Below are 25,327 nucleotides of genomic sequence, written 5' to 3'. Positions count from 1 at the left end.
GACCGACCGCGTAACGACTGAATCACAGATCAGCAGGAGGGTGGGGCAGTGAGCTACAAGCCGGCGGAGAGCTACAGGAGGGGGCAGGGCAGCAAGCTATAAGGGAGGTGTGGGGGGCAGAGGGAGCTACAGGAGGGCGGGGCAGCGGGCGAAGAGGTACAGGAGGGTGGCAGCGAGCTACTGGCTACAAGTGGGCGGCGGAGAGCTACAGGAGGGGGCAGGGCAGCAAGCTGTGAGGGGGGGCAGGGGGGATGAGGTGGCAGAGGGAGCTACAGGAGGGCGGGGCAGCAGGTGGAGAGCTACTGGAGGGTGGGAGTGAGCTACTGGCGAGCTACTGGTGCATGGATTTGTGCGCAGGGCTACTAGTGGTGAATAAGAGTGGTGAAAGTAGCCAAAACCGGTTTGGCTCAGTGGATAGAGCATCGGCCTGTTTACTGAAAGGTCCCAGGTTCGATTCTGGTCAAGGGCACGTAACTTGGTTGCAGGCACATCCCCAGTGGGAGGTGTGCAGGAGGCAGCTGATCGATGTTTCTCTCTCATCGATGTTTCTGACTCTCTATCCCTCTTCCTTCCTCTCTGTAAAAAATCAATAAAATATATTAAAAAAAAAAAGAGTGGTGAAAGTGGACATCCCTGTCTTATTCCTGTTCTTAGGGGAAATGGTTTTAGTTTTTTCCCATTGAGTATGATGTTGGCTGTAGGTTTGTCATATATGGCCTTTATCAGGTTGAGATATGCTCCCTCTATCCCCTCTTTGCTGAGAGTTTTTTATCAAAAATGGGTGTTCGATTTTGTCGAATGCTTTTTCTGCATCTCTTGATATGATCATGTGGTTTTTGTCTTTCAGTCTGTTTCTGTGATGTATTATGTTTATTGATTTGTGAATGTTTTATCAGCCTTCCATCTCTGGAATAAATCCCACTTGGTTATGGTGTATGATTTTTTAAATATATTGCTGTATTCCATTTGCTAATATTTTGTTACGGATTTTAGCATTAGTGTTCATTAGGGATATTGGCCTGTAATTCTCTTTTTTTGTAATTTCTTTATCTGGTTATGGAATTAGGTGAATGCTGGCCTTGTAAAAAGAGCTTGGGGACGGGTGTTCCTTTCTCTTGGATTTTTTTGGAATAGTTTGAGGAGGATAGGTGTTAGTTTTTCTTTTTTTTTACTGCTTCTATTTCATCATTTGTTATTGGCCTATTCATGTTTTGTGATTTTTCCTGTTTCAGTTTTGGGAGATTGTATTTTTCTAGGAATTTGTCCATTTCATCCACATTGTCCAACTTGTTGACATATAGTTGCTTATAGTATTTCTTTATAATCATTTGTATTTCGGTGGTGTCAGTGGTTACTTCTCCGCTTTCATTTCCGATTTTATTTATTTGGGTCCTCTGTCTTTGTTTCTTCATGAGTTTGGCTAATGGTTCATCAATTTTGTTTATCCTTTCAAAGAAACAGCTCTTGGTTTCATTGACTTTTTGTGTTGTTTTTTAGTCTCTATGTCATTTATTTCTGCTCTAATCTTTATTTCCTTCCTTCTACTTACTCTCGGCCTTTCTTCTTGTTTTTGTTCTAATTCTTTAAGTTGTAGGGTTAAATATTTTACTATTAACTTTTCTTATTTTTTTGAGGTATGCCTGTAGTGCTATGAATTTCCCTCTCAGGACTACTTTTGCTGTGTTTCAGAGATTTTGGGTTGTTGTATGTTCATTTCATTTGTATCCAGGAAGTTTTTGATTTCTTTTTTGATCTCATTGGTAACCCATTCATTGTTTAATAACATGAGATTTAGCCTCCATGTATTTGAATGGTTTGGGGTGTTTTTATTATAGTTGATTTCTAATTTCATTCCACTGTGATCTGATTTCAGTCTTGTTGAACTTGTAGATACTTGTTTTGTGTCCTAACGTGGCCTATCTTGGTGAATGATCTGTGTGCACTGGAGAAGAATGTATATTCTGCTGCTTTGGCATGCAATGTTCTATAAAGGTCAGTTAAATCCATCTGATCTAGTGTGTCCTTTAGAGCACTGTTTCCCTGTTAAGGTTTTGTCTGGAAGATCTATCCAGTGATGTCAGAGCGGTGTTAAAGTCCCTACTATGACTGTATGATCTCTCCCTTAAAGTGCTCTAGAAGTTTTTGTTACTGGTATATATCCAGGTGCTCGTATATTAGGTGCGTATATGTTTCCCAGGGTTATATCCTCTTGTTGGATTAATACCTTTCATATTATATAGTGACCTTTGTTGTCTCTTGTTAGGCCCTCATTTTGAAATCTATTTTGTCTGATATGAGTATTGCTACTGCAGCTTTTCATCTTGTGTATGTCTATTGTTCTGAGGTGGGTCTCTTGTAGACAGCACATAGTTGGGTCATGTTTTTGTATCCATTCAGCTACCCTATGCCTTTTGTTTGGAGCATTTAATCCATTTACATTTAAGGTTATTATTGATAGATACTTACTTGTTGCTATTTTAATTCTGTATGCCTAGGTTTCTCTATTTCTTCTTTTCATTACAGCAGTCTGTTTAGCATTTCTTGTAATGCTGGCTTGGTGGTGATATACTCCTTTAACTTTTTTTTTTTTTAATCTGGGAAGTTCTTTATTTGACCATCTATTTTGAATGATAGCCTTGTTGGATATAGTAATCTTGGTTTTAGATACTTGCTTTCCATTACCTTGAGTACTTCATGCCATTTCCTTCTGGCCTGTAGAGTTTCTGATGAGATATCAGGTGTCAGCCTTATTGGTGCTCCTTTGTAGGTAACAGTTGTCTTTTCTCTTGCTGCCTTTATGATTCTCTCTGTCTTTAATTTTTGGCATTTTAATTATGATGTGTCGGGGCGTGGGTCTGTTTGGTTTCTTCTTGCTTGGGGTTCTCTGTGCCTCCTGGACTTGTGTGACTTTCATTTATCAGGTTGGGGAAGTTTTCTGCCATTATTTCTTCAAACATATTCTCTATCCCATTCTCCCTTTCTGCTTCTTCTGGTACACCTGCTATTTGAATATTGTTATGTTTCACGTTGCCCCACAGCTCCCTTAAGCTTTCCTGTTTTTTAATTGTTTTTTTCTTTTTGGTTCTCTGAGTTATTTTTTCAATCCTGCTGCTTTTCACAGCGAGATACTATGTGGGTACCCTTCTCAGTTCTAGTGCTGTCTGCTGCAGGGACACAGCTTGGGGATTAGACTCCAGAGTTCTCAGTGGCAACCCCCCATAGCTGAGATATCTTTCTGGAACTTCAGTTGTTGTCCTTGGGGGCCTGGCCAGCCCTTTCGTGCCTCTGCCCCTCCTCACAGTCTCTGTGCAGTTTCCATTTTCGGTCCTCTGTTGTCAGGGTTCTCTCTTGTGAGTCTTCTGTTGATTATTCAGGAAGTTTTTCTGTATTTTAGTTGTAATTCCAGTTTGGTCCTGGGAGCATGTCTGTGCAGCATCCACTTACTGCGCCGCCATTTTTAATCTTGCTTCTTCATTTTTTATACATTAGGACACTGTGAAAGGCAGCAGCCCCTGGAGGAAGCAGAATGGATTTGGAGCTCCCCAAAATCTTCAGCCCAAGAAAACTGCCACTCAATGACCTGTCAGGCAGCTCCTTTCTGTTTCTTTATATGTCCAGTGACTTTTGGATTTAATCCAGGAACTTTTAGATATTATGCTGTGTAGATTTTGAATCCTGGTATAATTCTCTGGAGATGTTAATTTTATTTATTTATTTAAGCAGTCAGCCTAGTTAGATTTAGGCTGAAATTTTTTCTTACTTTCTGTGGGCAATGACCCAATATCAATTCAGTTTTCAAAGCCTTTGTAGTGTTGCTTTGGAGTTGTCTTGTGCATATGCCACTTAGGAGTTAGTCTGAGATGCAATGATTTAAATGTTAGCTCAGTTTTTAAAGTTTTTGCTATGCTGCTGTGGGTCTTTTCTGTGCTTCTAGCATTGATTGTAGGGGATTAACCTGAGACTTGGTTCGTATTTTTTAAATTGTTTTTTAGAGGGAAGGGAGATGGAAGGAGGGAGAAAGAGAAATAGAGACAAACAGAGGGGGGGGGAGAGAGAGAGAGAGAGAGAGAGAGAGAGAGAGAGAGAGAGAGAGAGAGAGAGGGAGAGAGAGAGAGGAAAAACATTGATTGGCTGTCTCCTGCATGCCCCCTACCAGGGGTTGAGCCTGCAACCCGGGTATGTGCCCTCACCAGAAGTTGAACCATCAACCTTTCGATGCACAGCCAACTGAGCCATACTGACCAGGTCTTGGGTGGTATCTTTATTTATTTATGTATTTATGTAAAATTATTATCTTTATTCATTTTTCTTTTTAAACTTGTATAAAATACACAGTTGTGTATAAATCATAATTGCAAGAGTACTGATTTTTATATATACCAATGAACTTAGCTTTACTAGAGAGCTTTATTTCTGCATATGGCTTTGATTTACTGTCTAGTGTCCTTTAATTTCAATTTAAAGGACTCCTTTTAGCATTTATTGTAGGGTAGATCTAGTAAGAATGAACTTCCTCAGCTTTTATCAGGGAATGCTTTGTTGTTTCTTTTATTTTTGAAAGACAGTTTTATTGGTATAGAATTCTTGGTTGATAGGTTTTTTCTTTGTCTTTCTTTTTTTTTCCAATTTCTTTATTGATTAAGGTATCACATATTTGTCCTCATCCAACCATTCCCATCCCAAACCCCTCCCCAAGCATGCCCCCACCCCCCTGTTGTCTGTGACCACTGGTTAGGCTTATATGCATGCATATAAGTCCTTTGGTTGATCTCTTCCCCTTACCCCCACCCTCCCCTACTTTCCCTGAGGTTTGACAGTCTGATCGATGCTTCCCTGTCTCCGGGTCTGTTTTTGTTCATCAGTTTATGTTGTTCATTATTTCCCCTAGATGAGTGAGATCTTGTGATACTAGAAATACACTTACAAGAACTGAAAATGAGACAAGCAATAATGGTTATGCTGAGAGGCAAATGAATCATTCTGTAGTGAGTTTCTTTCTGGGCCAACAATTCTTTTGAGTCCCAATTTCAATGTCAAACAGTTCCTTATGTGTACATGTCAGCAATGATATTTCAGTTCTGGATGGTGGACAAATGGTGGTGATGCAGGTCCGACCCTCTCTGGTTTGGTCCTGGGCAACCTGCAGCGATGCACAGCTGCTGACTGCTAGTATGGCAAGGCGTCGTCAGCGTCTTCCATCTATGCACTGTTTCTCTTCTGTCTTCATGGCTGGAGCAGTCCTGTCAATTCCTCTCTGTCGCAGGAATCCACATGGTCTTGGAGTTGTTTTCTGAAAATATACAAACATATTCTCGACCAAAAGTTAATAAAGGAATCCTTTCTATTAATTTGACTTGGGATCCTTTTTCATTTTTTTCCCAAACGATTTTCCTTTGGCTTGTTTTGACACCATATGTGTTTTTCATGGGTGTCTTGCTGTTAGCATTTCAAATGAAAGTTAATTTTCTAAAGTAAAAATTTTCTAGATGTAATTTACTTACAATAGGTTTTTTTTCCTTACAGTATTTTGTATCACCTCACTACTTTATAGCCTCCAAAGTTTCTGCTAATAAATCCACTGATGATCATATTGAGTATCGCTGTTTCTTACAGACCACCAACTTATAACATACACAAGAATAAACTAAAAATGGATAAAAGACTTAAATGTAAATCATGAAACCATAAAAATCCTAGAAGAAACCATAGGCAGCAAAAATCTCAGACATCTCTCCTAGCAATATGTTTACAGATATTGATCTATGTATCTTTTTATAATAGTACCATGCTGTTTGAAATACAATAACCTTGTAGTATAGTATAGTTTGATATCAGGTAGCATGTTACTTCCAACTTTGTTCTTTCTCAAGATTGCTGTGGCTATATGGGCTCTTTTGTGGTTCCATACAAAGTTTTTGATTATTTGTTTTAGATCTGTGAAATATGCCATTGGTATTTTTATAATTGTGTTGTACCTGTAGATTGCTTTGGGTAGTATGGACATTTTTCTTTTTACATAGAATTTTTAACTTTATTTTAGCTACCAACCTATGAGATACAAACCAATCAAAAACATGAAAGAAAAGTTGCTTGAAACAGGTATATACAGATATACTATACAAAGTTATTCCTGTGGGAAAGGATGGTTTTAGCTAGGGGGCAAAAGAGCTTGTTAGTTACACCAGTAATAAGGGTCTCATGCATTAAGGAAAGCAACAAATAACTAAAGCCACATGAGCACCAAAATTCATGAGATCAGTTTTTAAAGGTTCCCTTAATCATAAAGATTTCTAATGAAAACGGGAACACCTTTTCTCCTGTAGACTTTCCAGCTCACTATTCAGGAGATTTGAATACTTCTATTAAGGTTGTTTAGAAGTATACAGGAAGCCTAACTTAGCCTTGAATGGTGACTTCTGCCCAATATGTGGCCTCTTTTTCCTTTGTTAATAATGCAATCCAAGTGAATATGCTGTGGGAAAAATAGTAATTTATATAGTGCTGCCCTCTGATAAAAGGGAAACAGCACTCAAAGCAAAAGGCCACAGAGGGCTCCTTGCAAATCCAGTAGAACTAAGAGAGGCCTTCAGCTTTCCGAATAAACTTTACAACTGGATCCAGGTGGAACATTGCCCTGCAGTAAGGAGTAGTGTATATGCCAATGAGCGGACCCAGCTTCCAAGTACTGTTACAGTGGCTTCCTCAGTCATCTTCTCTCTCTCCCATTCATATAAGTGAGAAAATATACACCTTAGCCTTGATTTTCACTCTCCACAAATCCGTCTGTACAGAGGGTTTTGTTTCTAAGTCTAGAACCTCAGCACAGGGTTGAGACAGTTCATGAAGTATTACTGTCTTTCACAGGCCAGGGTAGTATGGTAGTTTATTTATTTTTTGATGCAATTGTAAATGGTATGGTTTTCTTAGTTTCCCTCTCTGAGAGTTTATTATTGGTGAATGAAATGTAATTGATTTATTTATTTTATTTTATGTTTTATTGATTTTTTTACAGAGAGGAAGGGAGAGGGATAGAGAGTTAGAAACATCGATGAGAGAGAAACATCGATCAGCTGCCTCCTGCACACCCCCTACTGGGGATGTGCCCGCAACAAAGGTACATGCCCTTGACTGGAATCGAACCTGGGACCCTTCAGTGCTCTATCCACTGAGCCAAACCGGTTAGGGCTGTAACTGATTTCTGAAAGGTTATTTTGTAACCTGCTACTTTACTGAATTCATTTATTAGTTCTAGTAGTTTTTTTGGTGGAATCTTTAGAGTTTTCTATGTACAATGTCATGTCATCTGGGAATAATGAGAGTGTTACTTCCTCCTTTCCAATTTGATTTCTTCTTGTCTGATCACTATGGCTAGGATTTCCAGTACTATGGTGAATAAGAGTGGGGAAAGTGGATATCCCTGTCTTGTTACTGATCTTAAGGGAAATGTTTTAAGTTTATTCCTGTTGAGTCTGATATTAACTGTAGTATGTTTCCTCTATTCACACTTTGCTGAGAGTTTTTAATCATAAATGGATGTTGGATTTTGTCAAATGCTTTTTCTGTATCTATTGATATTATCATATGATTTTTATCCTTCATTTTGTTTATCTCATATATTACATTAATTGATTTGCAAATATTGAAACAACCTTGCATCACAGGAATACATTGTATAAAGAAGTGTATTTGTGACTATATCCTAAGTTATTTAAGGAATCGTTTAATGTAATAATAACATTACATAAACCTAATTTTTATAGATGATTGGATTTTTAAACATGGTTTCACAAGATTCATGCTTGGAATCTCAGAGCTCTCCATCCTACTTTTATTCTTGTGTTTTGTTTTTTTCACTTTAGATTTGTCGGCTGTTTTAAGTATAAAGATACCTGCTGTATTTTAATGGTGCCTATAGGATTGCTTGGAAGAAGGAAACTCACTTTTTTATTTCCTTTGTAAACTTGCTTTTTCAAATACATTAGGAATAAATTGAGAGTAAGGGGTTAAAAAACAATAAGTATTCATACTTTAAATTTAAAACATACTATCTCATTTAATTATAATTAGAGGGGAAATTGATTTGAATAATTTATAAAATTGATTAAGGAGAGTCAATGAATCAGATACATTTTATTATATATGTTAATTTTTTGAGATGTAAAACAATTGTAGCCACTTTATGAGAACAAGAAATTATTTTCTGTGGACTATTTCTTCTACTTCTTAAGAGTAACTTAAACGCTAAATTTCAGTCTTTAAAGCTATGAATAACTAACTAGTCTCTGGAAGGATCTGAAATCCTACTTAGTTTTACCATTCTTCCATGTCAAATGGAAATTATTTCATTGAGTTTCTGCGGTGAATTTTTTGAGCAGAAGCTTTTTTGCAGCTTAATATGTTTTAATAGGTATTTCACAATTGCGTTTAATGCTTGGTTAGTATTTTGATCGATTATACAGTTTTTATAAATTATTTGCAACATTAGTCAAGTGTGCTTAAACATGCTGATTAAAGTTCTTTTGATTCAAGGAGTTTTAATTTTTAATTTATGTTTAGTACCGTTAGTGACGAGGAATCCTTACCTAACTTTTAAATAAGATTTTTTCCCTCCTAGCAACATGATGCAGAAGTTACACACTTAACTGAGGTTCTCAAGGATAAAAACAAAGAAAGCAAGAGGCTAAGGTCTTCTTTTGATGCCTTGAAAGAATTGAATGATAATTTAAAAAAGCAGGTAAGATCCATTTTAATATATATTAGATTATAAGACATTCTTGTTACTATATGTTTATATTAACAAATTATAAGTCAATCTTAGAATATCTGGCTAGAGAAATGTTTGATTAACTTTGCTTATAGCTTTATTAGAAAACTAGTGGCCCGATGGACGAAATTCGTGCACATCAAAAGGGGGACCCAGAGTCAAGTTCCTGCCCACCCACATGCACCTCAAAATCGAGTGAGACCCAGACCCGGCCGTGCCCCCCCCTCACCGCCCCCATGGTGCTAGATCCAGAACCGGCCAGTCCCACCCTTGTCAAGCCCAGCTGGTCAGGGGGCGTAGCCTTAGGTCCCCTGGCCCGGCACCAGGACAGGGGGCGTGCCTTGAGGTCCCCTGTCAAGCCCCTCCAGGTGGGGGGCATGGCCTGAGGTCCCCCGGCCTGGTGCCAAGGCAGGAGGCGTGGTCTGAGGTCCCCCAGCCTGACACCAGGGCAGGGGGCACGGCCTGAGGTCCCCTGTCAAGCCCCACCAGGCAGGGGGGCGCAGCCTCAGGTCCCCTGGCCTGGTGCTGGGGCAAGGGGCGTGGCCTGAGGTCCCCCGTCAAGCCCTGCTGGGCGGGGTGTGCGGTCTGAGGTCCCCCGGCCTGGTGCCGGGGTGGGGGACATGGCCTGAAGTACCCTGTCAAGCCCCATCTGGTGGGGGGCATGGCCTCAGGTTCCCTGACCTGGTGCCAGGGTGGGGGATGTGGCGTGAGGTCCCCTGTCAAGCCCCACGGGGGCGGGGGAGGGCGTAGCCTCAGGTCCCTGCTGATTGCTCGTTAAGGCTCCTTATGGGAACTTGGCTTCAGCTGTGGGTGCAGCCATCTTTGTGACGGACTGATGGTCAATTAGCATATTCCTTCTTTATTAGATAGGACTAGAAGCCAAGTGCACAAATTTGTGTACGGGTGGGGTCCGTCTGGCCCCAGTTGGCGGATTGGGGCTGGGCCTGTTGGGAGGAGGAGATGGCAGCAGGTTGGCTGGTGGGCCTGCCTTGATTGGGGCTGATCAGGGCTGGGCCGGCTGGGGGGAGGGTCTGCGGGCGATTGGCGGGGGTGTGGAGGGCGGGAAGGGAGGCCCCACCCCCGATTGGGGTGGGGGTGCTGATTGGGGTTGGGGCCAGCCCTGGGAGGGGCTGTGGGTGGTGGGCCAGCTGGCCCCACCCCTGATTGGGGCCGAGGGAGGTTGGCCAGCCACCCCCACCCCCAGTTGGTATAGGGGGTTCAATCAGGCATGGAGCTGGCTTGGGGCAGGGGCTATAGCTAATAGGATGGTGGGGGCCCATCTGGGGTGGGGCCAGCCAGGGGGAGGGGCTGCAGGAGGTGGCTGGCTGGCCCCACCCCCTGTTGGGGTAGGAAGGGGCGATCAGGGGTGGGGTCGGCCGAGGGGAGGGTCTGCAGGAGGTTGGTCGGCAGCTCCATCTCCCAAGCAGTGGGTGTCATAGCGACTGGTCGTTATGGTCATTATGTTGTTATGGTCTCTGGCTTTTTATATATATAGATACTTCCAATATAAAATATTCTTTTTTTTTTAAATATATTTTATTGATATTTCACAGAGAGGAAGGGAGAGGGATAGAGAGCTAGAAACATCGATGAGAGAGAAACATTGATCAGCTGCCTCCTGCACAGCTCCCACTGGGGGTGTGCCCGCAACTAAGGTACATGCCCTTGACCGGAATCGAACCCGGGACCTTTCAGTCCGCAGGCCGACGCTCTATCCACTGAGCCAAACCGGTTTCGGCAATATAAAATATTCTTAAGCTTTTGCTTTCTCATCATCTGTTCTGGCAACCAGCAACTTGAAATTTTTACAAATATAAAAGCAAGTACTATATTTAAAAACTAGCAAAAGGAAAAACCCCAGTAACCTGGGGCATTTAACTACTTTTTTTTTTTTTAAATATATTTTATTGATATTTTACAGAGAGGAAAGGAGAGGGATAGAAAGCTAGAAACATCGATGAGAGAGAAACATTGATCAGCTGCCTCCTGCACACCTCCCACTGGGGATGTGCCCGCAACCAAGGTACATGCCCTTGACCGGAATCGAACCCAGGACCCTTCAGTCCGCAGGCTGACTCTCTATCCACTGAGCCAAACCGGTTTCAGCCATTTAACTACTTTTAAGTGCTTATTTAACATTCATTTATTTTGTGGGTATCTATTAACACGTTAAGCATCATATCAGTCACCAATGACTGACACTGGACTTTCCGTCTGGAAGACAAAACAGGCTGGGTGCTTAACATGTTAATATACTAGGCACTGTACTAGAAGGTAGTCTACGTTGTTCATACTCTTGTGAGTATAGACTGGTATCATATTGCATTATAATTATTTATTTATATAAGTGGTGTAATTTAAAGTAGTACTTGATTATACTAAAGTTGCATAACAAATAGTTTTGTGCATTTTATTGGGTTTCTTTTTTTCTTTTTTCAACTTCCCTTTGCCAATTTTTGACTGAAAAATGTGAAAGTGGAGGTATATGTTGAAGATGGGCAGCAGAAGGTATTTGTGGGAAGGAGAAGTGGATGAGCAGAATGGAATAAATTCAGTCACTTTAACAATTAAAGCACTGGGCTGGGAAAATTTATGGATTTTAAAATTTAACTAAGCTCAGAGTCTCAGAGTTAATTTGCCTCCTGGGATTCCTTAGTTGGCTCTGTGTTTTCTGTTTTTATTCTTTTTTTTATTATCCTCCCCCGAGGTTATGTTTTTATTGACTTAAAAGAGATAGAGAAATATCGGTCAGTTGCACCTGTATGCTCCCTGACTGGGGATCAAACTTGTAATCTAGGTATGTGTCCTGACCAGGAATTGAATCCACAACCTTTTGGTGCATGGGACGATGGTCCAACCGACTAATCCACTTGGCCAGAGTTCTGTTTTTATTCTTGATATCCCCTGATGAGTCTTGAACTGCTTGTTACAACATTTCTACTTTGCAGTGATAATTAGGTACCCTATTTTTCACTTTATTTAGTTCTTTGGCTTCCCTGAGTTCATTTGTGGTCTCCCACAATTGGAATATGACCTTGACTTACTGTTGTCTGGGAGTTTGCTATATCCCAAGAGAGATTACTTTTTCCTATCACAATCTCATTTTAGCACTCAAAAAAGACAAGGATTTCTTTTTTTTGCTATCATAGGTACATCGTTGCCCATCCCTATCTCTAGGTTTATATTTATACTAGAGGCCCGGTGCATGAAAATTCATGCACTGGAGGGGGGGACCCTCAGTCCAGCCTGCCCCCTCTCACAGTCCGGGAGCCCTCAGGGGCGGGAGGGGACTCGGCAATCAGGAGAAGGCGACGCCCCATCACACCTCTGCTGCTGCCACTGCTAGCAGCGCAAGACTTGGCCGGCCCTGGGTGGCTGGGCAGCTGTCATCCAAGGCTTGCCTGTGCCTCAGGCCGGCCCTAGGTAGCTGGGCAGCTGCCATCTGAGGCTTGCCTGTGCCTCGGTCTGGCCCTGGGCGGCTGGGCAGCCAACATCTGAGGCTTGCCTGTGCTTCGGGCGTCAGCTGGGCAGCCACCATCCGAGGCTTGCCTGTGCCTCGGGCTAGCCCTGGGCGGCTGGGGGACTGATGGGACTGGGGGGACTCCTGAGGCAGGTGCATGGAGCAGCTGGGTCTGCCTGGGGGCGGGCCCGGCCTTGCCACGCCTGCCGCCCTGGCGGGGCTGAGGGGACTGGGCGCCACCCTCTTGTGGCTGTGGGCGCCACCATCTTTGAGGGCAGGGCAGTCAATTAGCATATTCCCTCCTTATTGGCTGTGGGCGCTGCCATCTTTGAGGGTGGGCCAGTCAATTAGCATATTCCCTCCTTATTGGATGTGGGCACCGCCATCTTTTGTGTCGACATGAGGGTCAATTAGCATATTCCCTCTTTTTTAGATAGGACTAGAGGCCTGGTGCATGAAATTTGTGCACTGTGGAGGGAGGCCCCCAGCCCAGCCTGTGCCTTCATGCAGTCCAGGACCTCATGCTCCTTACTGCCTGCCTGCTCGCTGCTCCTTAAAGCTCAGCTCACTGCTCCTTAGCGCTGTTGTGGAGGCGGGAGAAGCTCCCACCACTGCCACTGTGCTTGCCAGCCATGAGCCCAGCTTCTGGCTGAGCAGCGCTCCCCCTGTTGGAGGGCATTGACCACCAGGGGGCAGCTCCTGTGTTTAGCATCTGCTCCCTGGTGGTCAGTGCACATCATAGTGACCGGTCGTTCTGGTCATTCTGCCGTAATGGTCGCTTAGGCTTTTATTATATAACAGATAATCCTTAATAATTTTACATGTGCTTGCATGAGTTGTGTGGTGATTGGAGTGGCTATGTGCATTAGTAAGTGATTGAACCTATTGGTAATTGGATTTATGGCAATGTGTCTAAACTGATGCATGGAAGTTGGGAGAAACTTTTTGTATGAAGTGGCAGAATGCTTTTTGTTAAAAAAATGTTTTTATTGGTTTTAGATAGAGAAGAAGGGAGAGGGAGAGAGAGAGAGAAATGTCGATGAGAAAGAAACATCAACATCGATTGGCTGCCCCTGCTGGGGTTTGAGCCTGCAACTTGGGCATGTGTCCTGAGTGGGAATCAAACTGCTGACCTCTTGGTGCATGGGTTGACACTCAACCACTGAGCCACACTTTCCTGGCCAGAATGCTTTTTTATGGTTGGTTTTTTAAAGCATATAATAGGGGTCAGCAAATATTTTCTGTTAAAAGACCACATAGGAAATATTTTGTACTTTGTGGGCCATATGGTCTCTATCATAATGTCTCAACTCTGCAAAAGTAGTTATAGGCAGTAAGCAAGTGAATGAGCATGGGTATGTCCTAATAAAAACAGGCAGTGGTAAGATTTGGTCCACATACCATGGTTTGCCAGCTTCTGGAATGATGGTGATACAAGCTTTGAAAAATTGCTAAATATAAAAGTCAGTGGGGGAAGGTCAATGGGGAAAAAATGGAGAGATATGTACTACTATTTGTAATACTTTAAACAATAAAGAAAAAATTAAAAATAATAGACTGGAAACCCCACCCCCCCAAAAAATATCTACACTAATAAAAGAGAAACATGCAAATTGACCATCACTCCACTATGCCCACCAGCCAATCAGGAGGGGAATATTTAAATTAGAAGGACAAAGATGGCTGCTGCCCAGCTGTTCCAGGTGCGGAGTGGCCAGGTGGGGCAGGACGCATGCTATGAGAGGGAGGGCGGGAGGTGAAGGGATCTACAGGATTGGCACTCCAGCTGCAGCGAAGAGGAAGACTGCAGACTCCAGAGTCTGCAGCAAAGACGAAGATGGCAGACTCCGGCTGGAGCGAAGGCCTGGGTCCTGGGTGCTGGAGGAAAACAGGTGCTGAAAGCCAAGGGAAGGAAGGCCTATTGTACGAATCTCTTCATGCAACGGGCCTCTAGTATATATATAAAAGTCAGTTGTTTCTATGACACACTTACATAGCACTTTATGATAGCATTGGATATAAGTAAATTTGCTTTAGTAGTAGCAGTAGTAGTAGTAGTAATAATAATAATAATAACAATAATAATAATAATAAAATTTTCCATTAAGTCTTACCCGGCTGAAGAGACACAGATTAATGTTCAGGACTCATTGGGGACAGAATCCCAGTGAACATCCCAGGGTCACAGTTGAAAGCAGCAGGGTTGTACCCTAGGAGGAAGTGAATTAGAGGTAGATAGAACCCTCTTCAAACTGAAACTTCTCTTTGACTCATCTCAGTTCCTGATCAGATTAAGGTGATCAGTCCCCATTTTAAAGACCTAGCAGAGAAAAGGATCAGCCCTTATTGAAGAAGATATCATATGTTTAAAAATTGTAATTTTCTGTCATTCTATACAGAATTCATAAGCACATTAACAGACAGAATCATAGCTTCTGGTTGGGTAGTGTTGTCCTGATACACTATGGTTGTGGGTTTTATCTCTCATCAGAACACATACAAGCATCAACCAATAAATAAGTGGAAAAACAAATCAATGTTTCTCTTTTTCTCCCTCCCTCCCTCCCTCCCTCCCTCCCTCCCTCCCTTCCTCCCTCCCTCCCTCTCTCCCTCTCTCCCTTTCTCCCTTTCTCCTCTCTCTCTTCCTCCCTCCCTCCCTCTCTTCTTTTTCTAAAATCAGTTAAAATAAAAGACAGAATCATGTGACTAAATATGAAGAGAAAAAAACTCCAAATAATATGAACATACCTACAGGTGATCCAGATATTAGAGTTAATATGCACAGACTTTAAAATAATGATTAATGCCAAAACCGGTTTGGCTCAGTGCATAGAGCGTCGGCCTGCGGACTGAAGGGTCCAGGGTTCGGTTCCGGTCAGGGGCATGTGCCTTGGTTGTGGGCACATCCCCAGTGGGAGGTGTGCAGGAGGCAGCTGATCGATGTTTCTCTCTCATCGATGTTTCTGGCTCTCTATCCCTCTCCCTTCCTCTCTGTGAAATATCAATAAAATATATTTAAAAAAAAATAATGATTAATATGGTCAGTAAAGTAGAAGAAATTGAGAACTTCATTAGAATCTATAAAAGGGAATTAAATTGAAATTCTAAAACTGAAAAATGTGTTAATTGAATTTTAAATCACCAGTAAATGGGTTTAACAGCAGATGAGACACAGCAGAAGGCAGGTTAGTGAACTAGAAGATAGTTTCATGAAAAGTCTTGAAATGAAAACACTGAGTGGAGGAAGAATAGAAAATTCATAAAATAGACATGGAATCTAGTTTAAAAGTTTAACATGGGATTCCAAAAAGAGATAATGGGGAAAAGCAAAATATGTGAAGGGATAATGGTCACAAATTTCCAAAACTGCTGAAAGTTGCCAATCCACAGACTTAAGAAATTATGTTAACCCTAAACAGAATAAATTATAAGGAAAACCATACATACATAGACACATTATTTTTATGACTGTTGAAAACTTTGGGTAAAGATAAAATCTTAAAAGTGGTCAGAGGAAAATAAGATACTTTACCTTCAAAGAAGGAACAGTAGGACTCATGGCTAACTTTTAAGGATGAAGTATCATGTACCTTAAACATAGATAGAAAAAGAGATAAAAATCCCCCTTCTTGTTGTATGAAGCCAGCATAACCTTGAAACTCAACCCTGTTGAGAACATTATAAGCAAGGAAAATGGAAACCAGTTTTAGGAATATAGGTACAAAATTTTAAAATATCAGCAAATTGAATTTAGTGATACATAAAAAGGATAATACAGCTAAGTGGATTTAGTTCAGGAATACAAGGTTAGTTTATCATTTGAAAATTAATGCATTATCTCATAAAAGGAGAAAAATCATAATTTCTATGATAAAATTCAGCACAAACTGGTAATTACTGGTAATAGAACTTATTAGTTCTAATAGAGTATCTAAAAAAATCCAACAATAAATTTATACTTAATGTAAGTTATTGAAATATTTTCCGTCTGTGATCATAACAAAATAAATGTGCTTACTATTTGTTACTCTTTCTATTGAGCATTATACTGAAAGCCCCAGTCAATAAAATAAGGCAAAAATGGAAAGTAAGGATTGGAAAGGAAGCAAGAATTATGCACAGATGATATTATTTACCTATGTACCTAGGTATCCAAATGAATGTACAGATGAGTTATTAGAATTAAGCATATTTAGGAGAACCTTTGGATATAACTATGTTCATTATACAAAACTAAGTGTATTTCTATATACTAACAATCAAATAGGTAATAGCATAGAGAAACATTAGCCTTCCAGAAATAAATCTAAAGAAAGATGTGTAAAACATATATACTGAAAAGTACAAAACATTATTAAAATACAGAAGACCTAAATAAATTGAAGGCTGTGTTATGTTCATAAATGGAAAGATTCAATATTATATAGTTATCAATTTCCCCCAAATTAATATATTTAATACAATCCCAATAATTCACTACATATTTAATGATTTGCACACTTTTCTGTACATATATTATAGTTCATAAAAAGTTCAATTAAAAGACATTGTAAGATGTTGGGAGACTTGCAAATTTTTCATAGAATGATAAAGACTTAGATACATATTATTATTTTGGGGAAAAATGGTGTTGTTAGCTGTGATCTTTAATTATGAATGCTGCCTTTGTTTTGTTCCATTGCTTGGTTATGCAGAGGAGATAATATAGATTATCTGGGAAATCTTTAGTATGAAGTCAGTTTAAGGGTTATATTGAAATATCTAACATTTTTATATTTTAGTTAAATGAAGTAAGTGAAGAAAACAAGAAGATGGAGATTCAGGCTAAAAGAGTTCAAGCTCGTTTAGATAATTTACAGGTAAGTTGCTTGTTCTTTTTGGCATAAGTGAATTTTATAATGATTGCCTTTGGGTTTTCTCACTTTTAACATAATTGTTCTTTAATTCATGGATATGTGCTGTTGCAGAGGAAGTATGAATTTATGACAATACAGAGACTGAAAGGAAATTCCCATGCTGTTCATGAAATGAAAAGTTTAAGACAAGAAAAAATACCAGTTTCAAAAACATATAAGGTATGATATTATTGAAATTTTCTCCAGTGGAAAGCCAGGAATTTTCTTTGTTCTTTAACCTTTTTATTTCATTTAGCAAACGTTGTTTTTTGGTATGAAAGGAATCCTATGTAATAGAAGCCTAGTGACCATAACAGCGTAACAACCACTTGACCAGTCGCTATGAGGTGCATTCACCACCTCTTTGTCCCTCCCCCTGGCCCGCAGGCTCCAATCGCAGCATGGCGAACAGGGAACCAGGTGGGTGGTGACGGGGCGGGACTGGCAATGGGTGGAACGGCCGACCTCTTGGTTCCTCCCCCTGGCCCTCGGGCTCTGATCACAGCATGGCGAACGGGGAACCATGGGGAACCGGGTGGGTGGTGGTGGGGCGGGACTGGGAACTGGCAAGCTGGCGGAAGATGGCTCTGATTGCAGGCTAGGCCTAGGGACCCTACCTGCGCACGATTTCGTGTGCTGGGCCTCTAGTATCTTTATAATATTTCAAATAAATGCCTTTTAAAAATAATATATATTTATTGATTTCAAAGGGGAAGGGAGAGGGGAAGAGAGATAGAAACATCAATGATAAGAGTGAATCATTGATTGGCTGCCTCTTGCATGCCCCACACTGAAGATTGAGCTCATAGCCCGGCCTTGTGCCCTGACCAGGAATTGAACCATGACCTCCTGGTTCATATGTTGACACTCAACCACTAAGCCATGCCGGCTGGGCTCAAATATGCTTTTATTTGCAAAAGGAAAACAATGTTTCAGCAGTGTTTCAGGCACAATAACACTGATAGACCACAGGAATTTAAGCTTAGTAACAGCTTTATTATTCATTGTGTTTTGAGATTCCATAAGCCTTCATTGTTACTTTTCTATCAAAACTGCAATCCATCCCTTTGTTGGGTTCCATTTATTATTTTTTCCCTAAGAATTTTACTTATGTATTTTGGGGTATAAATTACATATACTAGTAGTAATATAATACACATATTCTTAAGTGTACAATTTGACCAGTTTTGATAAGTGCCTACACTCATGTAACCTACAACTAGATATAGAATATCTCCATTACTCTAGAAAGTTCTCTCATGTCCCTTTTTAATTATTCCTTGCAAGAAATAGTTGTTGATCTGATTTCTATGATCATAAATTAATTTTGCCTATTTTAGAACTTCAGTCAATGGAATTAGGTAGTATTTACTCGTTTGTGTAAGGCTTATTATGTTCATCATAGTTGAGTATATCAGTAGTTTGTTCCTCTGTTATTGCTCAGTAATTTTCTATTGTATACATATATGAGTTTGTTTATCCCTTTTGTTGAGAGACACTTGGAAATGTTACCAAGATTGGAATTTCTGGGTCATAAAGCAGATGTATATTTAATTTTAATGAAATTGTCAAACAGTTTTACAAAGTGGTTGTATCATTTTATTCTTCTGCTAGCCAAATGATTGTTCTGGTTGCTCCACAACCTTGTCAACATTTGGTGTTTTTAGTCTTTTTCATTTTGACCTTTCCAGTGGGTGGGTAGTGATATCTCATTGTGGGCTTTTATAATTTTGATAAATTCTCTAGTTCTTTTCATGAAGTAAATTGGGAGTTTAATAATGGGGGCAGAGGTACCTCAGCAAGGGAAGCAGGACTACTGTTGGGCAGGGACTCTAAAGGTGTTAATTGGCCTATGATGAAGCCATCATGGCTCTGCAGAACCAAATTCAGCAAAAGATTGCTGTGTAGAGCTCTCTGGTCTCAGCTGCTGGAGCTTTCAGGCCTGTAACAAGGAGTTTGTGGAGGATGGCACCAGTCAACAGAAGATCAAAGACCTCCACACAAAGTATGTGGTTAATAGGTCGACACTCAACTACTGCAAGAGTAGGCCTGATTGGAACTGCTCCTATTGAGCTTTGTAGGTGCAAAGAATTATAGTGGTTCAAGGCTGTGTCTGCAAAGAGCAAAGAGGACCTGGTGTCCCAGGGCTTCATGAGTTCACAGTTGAGGATTTCCACAACACTTTCATAAACTTGGTCGAACAGGTTGAATAGCAGATTTCAGTAGTCCACCTGTTGGCCTCCTTCAATGATCAGAGAACCTTGAACTACCTTGTGGTCTACCTGCAACTGCTTACCTCAGGCTACTTACATTGTGAGAGCAGTTCCTCAAGCACTTCATCGTTGGGGGTGGGCAAACTGTCAAGGAGTCTGTCTTCAGAAAGTGGAGGCCATGTACAAATGGAATAACCACAGCCATATCATCATGTTGACCCAGGTCCTCAGGGTCCCTGGAGTTCAGGTACCCAGTGAAGGTGGGAACACATATCAGCACATATTTCCTGAGTGGTCCAAGCCCAAGGTCTGCCTATTCTATTGGCTGGAGCCTGTGATGTGCTATGCACATAGGGTTGGCCCTATTTTGCAGCTACTGCTCTGCTGGCCCTCCCCTTTGCCAGGCACGAGATATGTACAAAAGTTTTTTTTATAGTTCTACATAGTCATATTTCATGATTCCCATGCCCCTTCTCCCTTTTCCTGGCATTCAACTTTCCATGTATGCTGGCGATGGAACAAATTTTTAATTTAAAAACGAATTGGAAAAAGTGGAGATTTCATATCAGGTACTCAAGATGATTGAAATTTTCATCCAAAGATTTTATTTGAAGAAAATTGAGGAGGTTAAAAGTTTATTTTATACAGAATAATGTAGCTTTTTGTTTTCAATCATCTGATTCACTTTTTATGAATTGCTATCTGCTTAATGTTACCTTTATATTAATTTTAAAATTTAATTTGCTTTTATAGTTCTTTCTTTTTGGATTTTTAAAAATCGAATGAAGTATAGCATAGTTTCCTGCTTTAAGTAGACGTGTGATATTGAATTAAATTGACTAAAAGTGATATTAACTAATACTAAAATTAGCCTAATTGACTTTATAAATTGTTTTGTGACATTTTGTTTTTATTTTTTCTCCTATTTGGGTAGACTCTCAGAGAACAGGATTTCCAAGAAAAAATTTTCTTAATGTGTTCATAAAATACTATAATATAAACATGAAAGAAACATTTTAGAGAAGAAGAAAAGATAAATTTTCATGGTAGAAATTATTTAACTTTTGAAACCTTTTTGAAACGTTTTTTAGTTATGGTAGTTCATACTTTCAAGTTAAGACCAATTTTACTTTTCTATGTTATCAAACTTGGGCAAAGAATTTTTATGAAACTTCTCTGTTTTGGTAATGAGCTGTAGTACTTTCAGTTTCCTTATTATGATGAGTTTTCTCCTCTTTTCTCAGCCAGCATTTAATATGTTTCTAATATTAATTGGATATATTTGATTTAGAATTTTTTGCATTTGGAGCTTTTTGAATACATATTTTAGTGAAGTGATTTAGGTAAATTATTCTATAATCACTTAACCAGATTTAAAGCTTGCCTTTTAAGTTTTATGAAGTTGTGAACTGAAATGTTTGATTAAATTTTTTACATACAGGTACCACTTAATGCACAAGTTTTTGAACTTTTAACTGTCTTCATGGATTGGATTTCGGATTATCACCTTAGCAAATTGAAAAGTGAAGAATCTGGGATGGATGGTGAAAAGCTGCTATTTAAATTTGCTTCTCAGAGAAATGATATTCAGGAGAAGTGTATAAAGGTTTGTTTTTTACTTTGAAATATATGATTCAAAACGATTCGTTTCATACTTAATTATAATTAATTCATATATATATATATATATATATATATATATATATATATATATATATGTTTTAACATGATAGGAATTTAAAAAAAATAGAGACCAGAAATTAAAAACCTACCTTCAAAATGAAAAATTAATTATATATTAGAGTTAGGCAAATGATCAGTGATGTGAACAGTTTGTGATACACACCATTTTAGGATTCATTCCCACTAAAATAACTTTTATTTTGCCTTTTGTCATAAAGGGATGAAACGTCTATTTTCAGGGGTCTTCTCATCAATAAAGAGAGATGACTGTTTTATTAAATTATAGACATTAATTTGGATATTGGTACTCATGATTTCTAGTTGGTATAAATGGTCATTAGGGATTGACAGTTATATTCTACAAGAAACACATTAAAATTTTGAAGTGTTTACATCTAAAGTTATTTGGTTTAACATTTTCAGAGACAATTCCATGATTATCATGTATAGGCCAGGGTTTCATATTGGGAAATTATTTTTAATTTTCATCCTTATCTAAAAAGTTTCTTCTAAATGCCTTTTATATTAGACCGAATAATGACCCCTAAGATGTTCATATCTTTTATTTTTATTTTATATTTTAATTTATTGGGGTGCCATTGGTCAACATGAACATATAGATTTTATGTGTTTGTTTTTATATTACAAGATCTGTATATTTCACCATGCCCCCACCACTCAAAGTCAAATCTTCTCCTGTCACCTTAAATTAGGACCCTCTTTCCTCCTACCCCTTCCCTCTGGCAACTACCACACAGGTGTTTAGTGTTCACGAGTTTTAGTTTTACATTCCACATATGAGTGAAATAATATGATTTCTTTACTTCCTTTTTGCAGTTGATTTCTAATTTCAAGGCATTATGGTTGGAGAATATGCTTGGTATAATTTCAGTCTTCTTGAATTTGTTGATGCTAGTTTTGTGACCCAACATATGGTCTATCCTTGACAATGTTCCATGTGCACTGGAGAAGAATGTATAATCTGAGGTTGTGGGATGAAAGTTTCTGTAAATGTCAGTTATGTTCATTTAGTGTAGTGCTTCATTTAAGGCCGATACTTCTTTATTGATTTTCTCTGGTTGATCTGTCTAGAGCTGTCAATGGAGTATTAAGGTCCCCAACTATGATTGTGTTTTGATCTTTTTCTTACTTTAGTGCTGTAATTGTTTTATATATTTCGGCACTCTTTGGTTGGGTAGATATACATTAAGAAATGTTATGTTTTCTTAATATAATGTCCCCTTTATCATTATAAAGTGTCCATCTTCATCTCTCGTTATCTTGAAATCTACTTTGTCAGATATAAGTATGGTGACACCAGCTTTTCTGTAAATGTTATTTGCATGGAGAATCATTTCCTACACTTTTACTTTGAATCTACCTTTGCCTTTGCAGTTTAGATATGTCTCTTGTACGCAGCATATGTTTGAGTTTTGTTTTTGATCCACTCTGTTACTCTGTGCCTATTAGTGAGTGCAGACCACACTTATATTTAGGCTAATAATTACTGATGTATGAGGATTTCCTATTGCTATTTTATTTTTTTCTTTTCCTCTGGTAGCTCTGTGCCTCCATTGATTCTTTTTCTTTGTGCTGCTGTCTGTTGTTTTTGTTTGGTGGTATTACATATTTTCCTCTGCTTCTTCTTTTTTTAAGCTATGTGTCCCAGTTTGGGGATTTTTTGTGTGTAGTTACCAGTAGGTTTATAAAAAATAAGCTTACATATATACCATAGTTTTTGTTCTTTTGAGTGCATCTGATCTTCATCCTCCTTTGCCAGTTCAGAATTTTCCCCCTCCCCTTTTATGTTTTTGTTGTTACAAATTATCTGTGTTTATGTTGTAAGTTTTTTGTGATCTTATGTCCCAAAATATCACTTTGCCCTTTGCTGGACAGAGATCCTTGTATGGAGACCAATGGGGTTGGCTAGGAACCTGGAGTTTTTGTCAGTTTGGTTCTCAGAATATTGTGACAGATGGTCCCTCCTCCAATCCAGCTACTAAGGGCTCCTTGAGACTGTTCAGACCCATAGCTTGGCTTCTGCCTTTGTGTCCTCTGAAAAGCTCAAAATGCAAGGTGTGGCATGCAGGGCTCCTGAAGGTGAGGCAGTCTGTATCACCTGCCCTGGTGATAGTAGGTGCCACTAGCTCATCTCAGGGAAAATGGCCATTTCGGTTTGGATGCATATGAATGACCAAATGCTGGACTCCTGGCTATTGATTTTCTATGTCTCCCTGCCTTGTTTCCTATACCAGCCTCTCCTCAGGCACTTCAAGTCCACACCTCCCTCCCTGCACCAAAGCCTCCGGTGAGTACTTGGGTGAGTAGTTGCAAATGAAAACGGTGCTCTGGGTTTAGAGAAGAAAACAAACAAAACAAAACCCACAAAACTGAGGCTTTCTTTCCCACTGGTTCTGGTCTGCCAGCTCCAGACTCCACCACAGCCAACAGCCCTGCCACCTTTCGCAGCTGGCTGGATGTTACATGTGCTGTAGGTCTCGGCTCAGGGGCTCTGGACTTTTATCTTCTGAGGGAACAGAACCTTACGTAGCTCAGCGCTCCCTCCTCTCTTGGCCTGCCAGCCTGCTGCCTCTGGGAGCTGGATCCGCTCTTCTCATGACCTTGCCTTTTCTACCGGTCTCCAGGTGTTTTCTGTCTTTCCTGGATACGTCACTTTCTCAGCTAGACCTCAGTTGGTAATTCCAGGTGAATATTTCAGAGAGAGGAAGGAAGAGGTAGGAAGCGGGTAGAAATATAAATAATAAGAGAGAATCCCCAGCAGGAGGCTGCCTCTGATACGCCTCCTGCTGGGGATCGAGATCCCAACTCAGGCATGTGCCCTGACCAGGAATTGAAATGTGACCACCTGGTTCTTGGGTTGAAACTCAAACCACTGAGCCAAAATGATGTGGCTGTTAGTTCACTCTTAATCTCCTGAATTATGTGCTTCATTTCCAGTCTTTCTTACTGGTTCTTTTTTAAAGCTTCAATCTCCCTGGTAAAGTACTCATTTTGTTCATAGATTTATTTTCTGAATGGATTGAATTGCCTATTGGTATTTTCTTGCATCTCATTGAGTATTTTCAAAACTGCAATCTTCAAATCTCTGTCATTTACTTCACATATTTCCTTATGTTCCAGCTTGCTTTCTGGAGAATTTTCATTTTCTTTTTGGTCATCCTCGTTACTGTGGCTCTTCATGATATCTGCTGTCCTCCTTTGCTTTCTCATTTATCTCTGAAGAGGTCTTTCCACTATTTTCCAATACATGGAGCTGAATTGCAAGACTTTTACTCTGTTTTCTCTCATTCCTGAACCTTTCCCGTTTCAATAAGACAGCACAGCTGCACTACTTGGGGGTGCAGTTTGTTTTGCCCTCACCATAATGGTGACCCCTGACCTCCATGGGGTCCTGCCTCAAGCACCTCTCCTGGAGATCAGTCACAGAGGGAAATAGCAGTTTACTGCAATAGCTCTTGGTTTATAGATAATATTCTCCTGGATTCAACTCCAAGAGCCATAGAAGGCGAGTTTTGGGAGTCCAAATGGCGGCAGGGCTCTGTGGTTGCATTTCGTTGTCTGAAAGTCCACTGCCCAGCCCGATGGTGGAGAGCTGCATGGCAAAACCCTGTGCTCTGTCAGGCATCTGCTGACTCAGACACTGTTCTCTCCCTTACTACTCGCCCTGCTGTACTGTCTCCCCTGCCTCATAGCTCTCTGTTCTTCCCAGCTGAAAGCAGCGCCTGCTACCACCTGCTTGCTCCCCTCTCCAGGCAGAGCTGTGAGGTTCTGGCTGCAAGGCTGTGTCTGTGGGCCATCTGCACTTTCCTCTTTACTCCTTTCCCCATTTATTCCTGGTTACCCACCTTTAGAAATTTCAATGTGTAGGTCTCTCAGGCATGTATGTGTTTGAACAGGCATTTCTTTATTGAGTTACTAGAGGCCTGGTGCACAAAATTCGTGCACTTCGCAGTCCAGGAGCCCTTGGGGACATCGTTAGCGCTGCCGCTGAGGTGGGAGAGACTCGCCAGCCGTAAGACCAGCTTCTGGCTGAGTGGTGCTCCCTCTGTAGGAGCGCACTGACCACCAGGGGGCAGCTACTTCAATGAGCATCTGCCTGCTGGTGGTCAGTGTGTGTCATAGCAACCGGTTGTTCCTCCGTCGGGCCAAAACCTGCTCTCCGACATTCCCTGAGGGGTCCTGGATTGCAAGAGGGTGCAGGCCAGGCCGAGGGACTCTAATGGTGCACAATTGGGGCCGAGGAGGGACGTGGGAGGTTGGCCAGCCATGGAGGGGCTGCGGGAGGATTCCA

At 40.5% G+C, this 25,327-nt stretch overlaps 1 protein-coding gene across 6 annotated transcripts in view; it reads left to right on the top strand.

The window, feature by feature from the left end:
• Nucleotides 1-25,327, top strand: part of CCDC138 (coiled-coil domain containing 138) — a gene marked incomplete at its 3' end in the record, with an annotated part of 288,926 nt that overhangs the window by 50,130 nt on the left and 213,469 nt on the right. For 5 of the 6 annotated variants that reach the window (XM_080657466.1, XM_080657465.1, XM_080657464.1 and 2 more), the window contains exons 7-10: nt 8,615-8,734; nt 17,006-17,083; nt 17,192-17,299; nt 20,774-20,938. In XM_080657466.1, the coding sequence (XP_080513592.1) occupies nt 8,615-8,734; nt 17,006-17,083; nt 17,192-17,299; nt 20,774-20,938 (471 nt within the window). The remainder of the gene's footprint in view (nt 1-8,614; nt 8,735-17,005; nt 17,084-17,191; nt 17,300-20,773; nt 20,939-25,327) is intronic. The other variant, XM_080657468.1, reaches the window with a different exon arrangement.

The sequence above is a fragment of the Plecotus auritus genome (assembly GCF_963455305.1).
Source record: "Plecotus auritus genome assembly, chromosome: 2".
In the NCBI taxonomy this organism is placed as follows: Eukaryota; Metazoa; Chordata; class Mammalia; order Chiroptera; family Vespertilionidae; genus Plecotus; species Plecotus auritus.
This window is presented reverse-complemented; position numbering and strand designations above follow the sequence as displayed.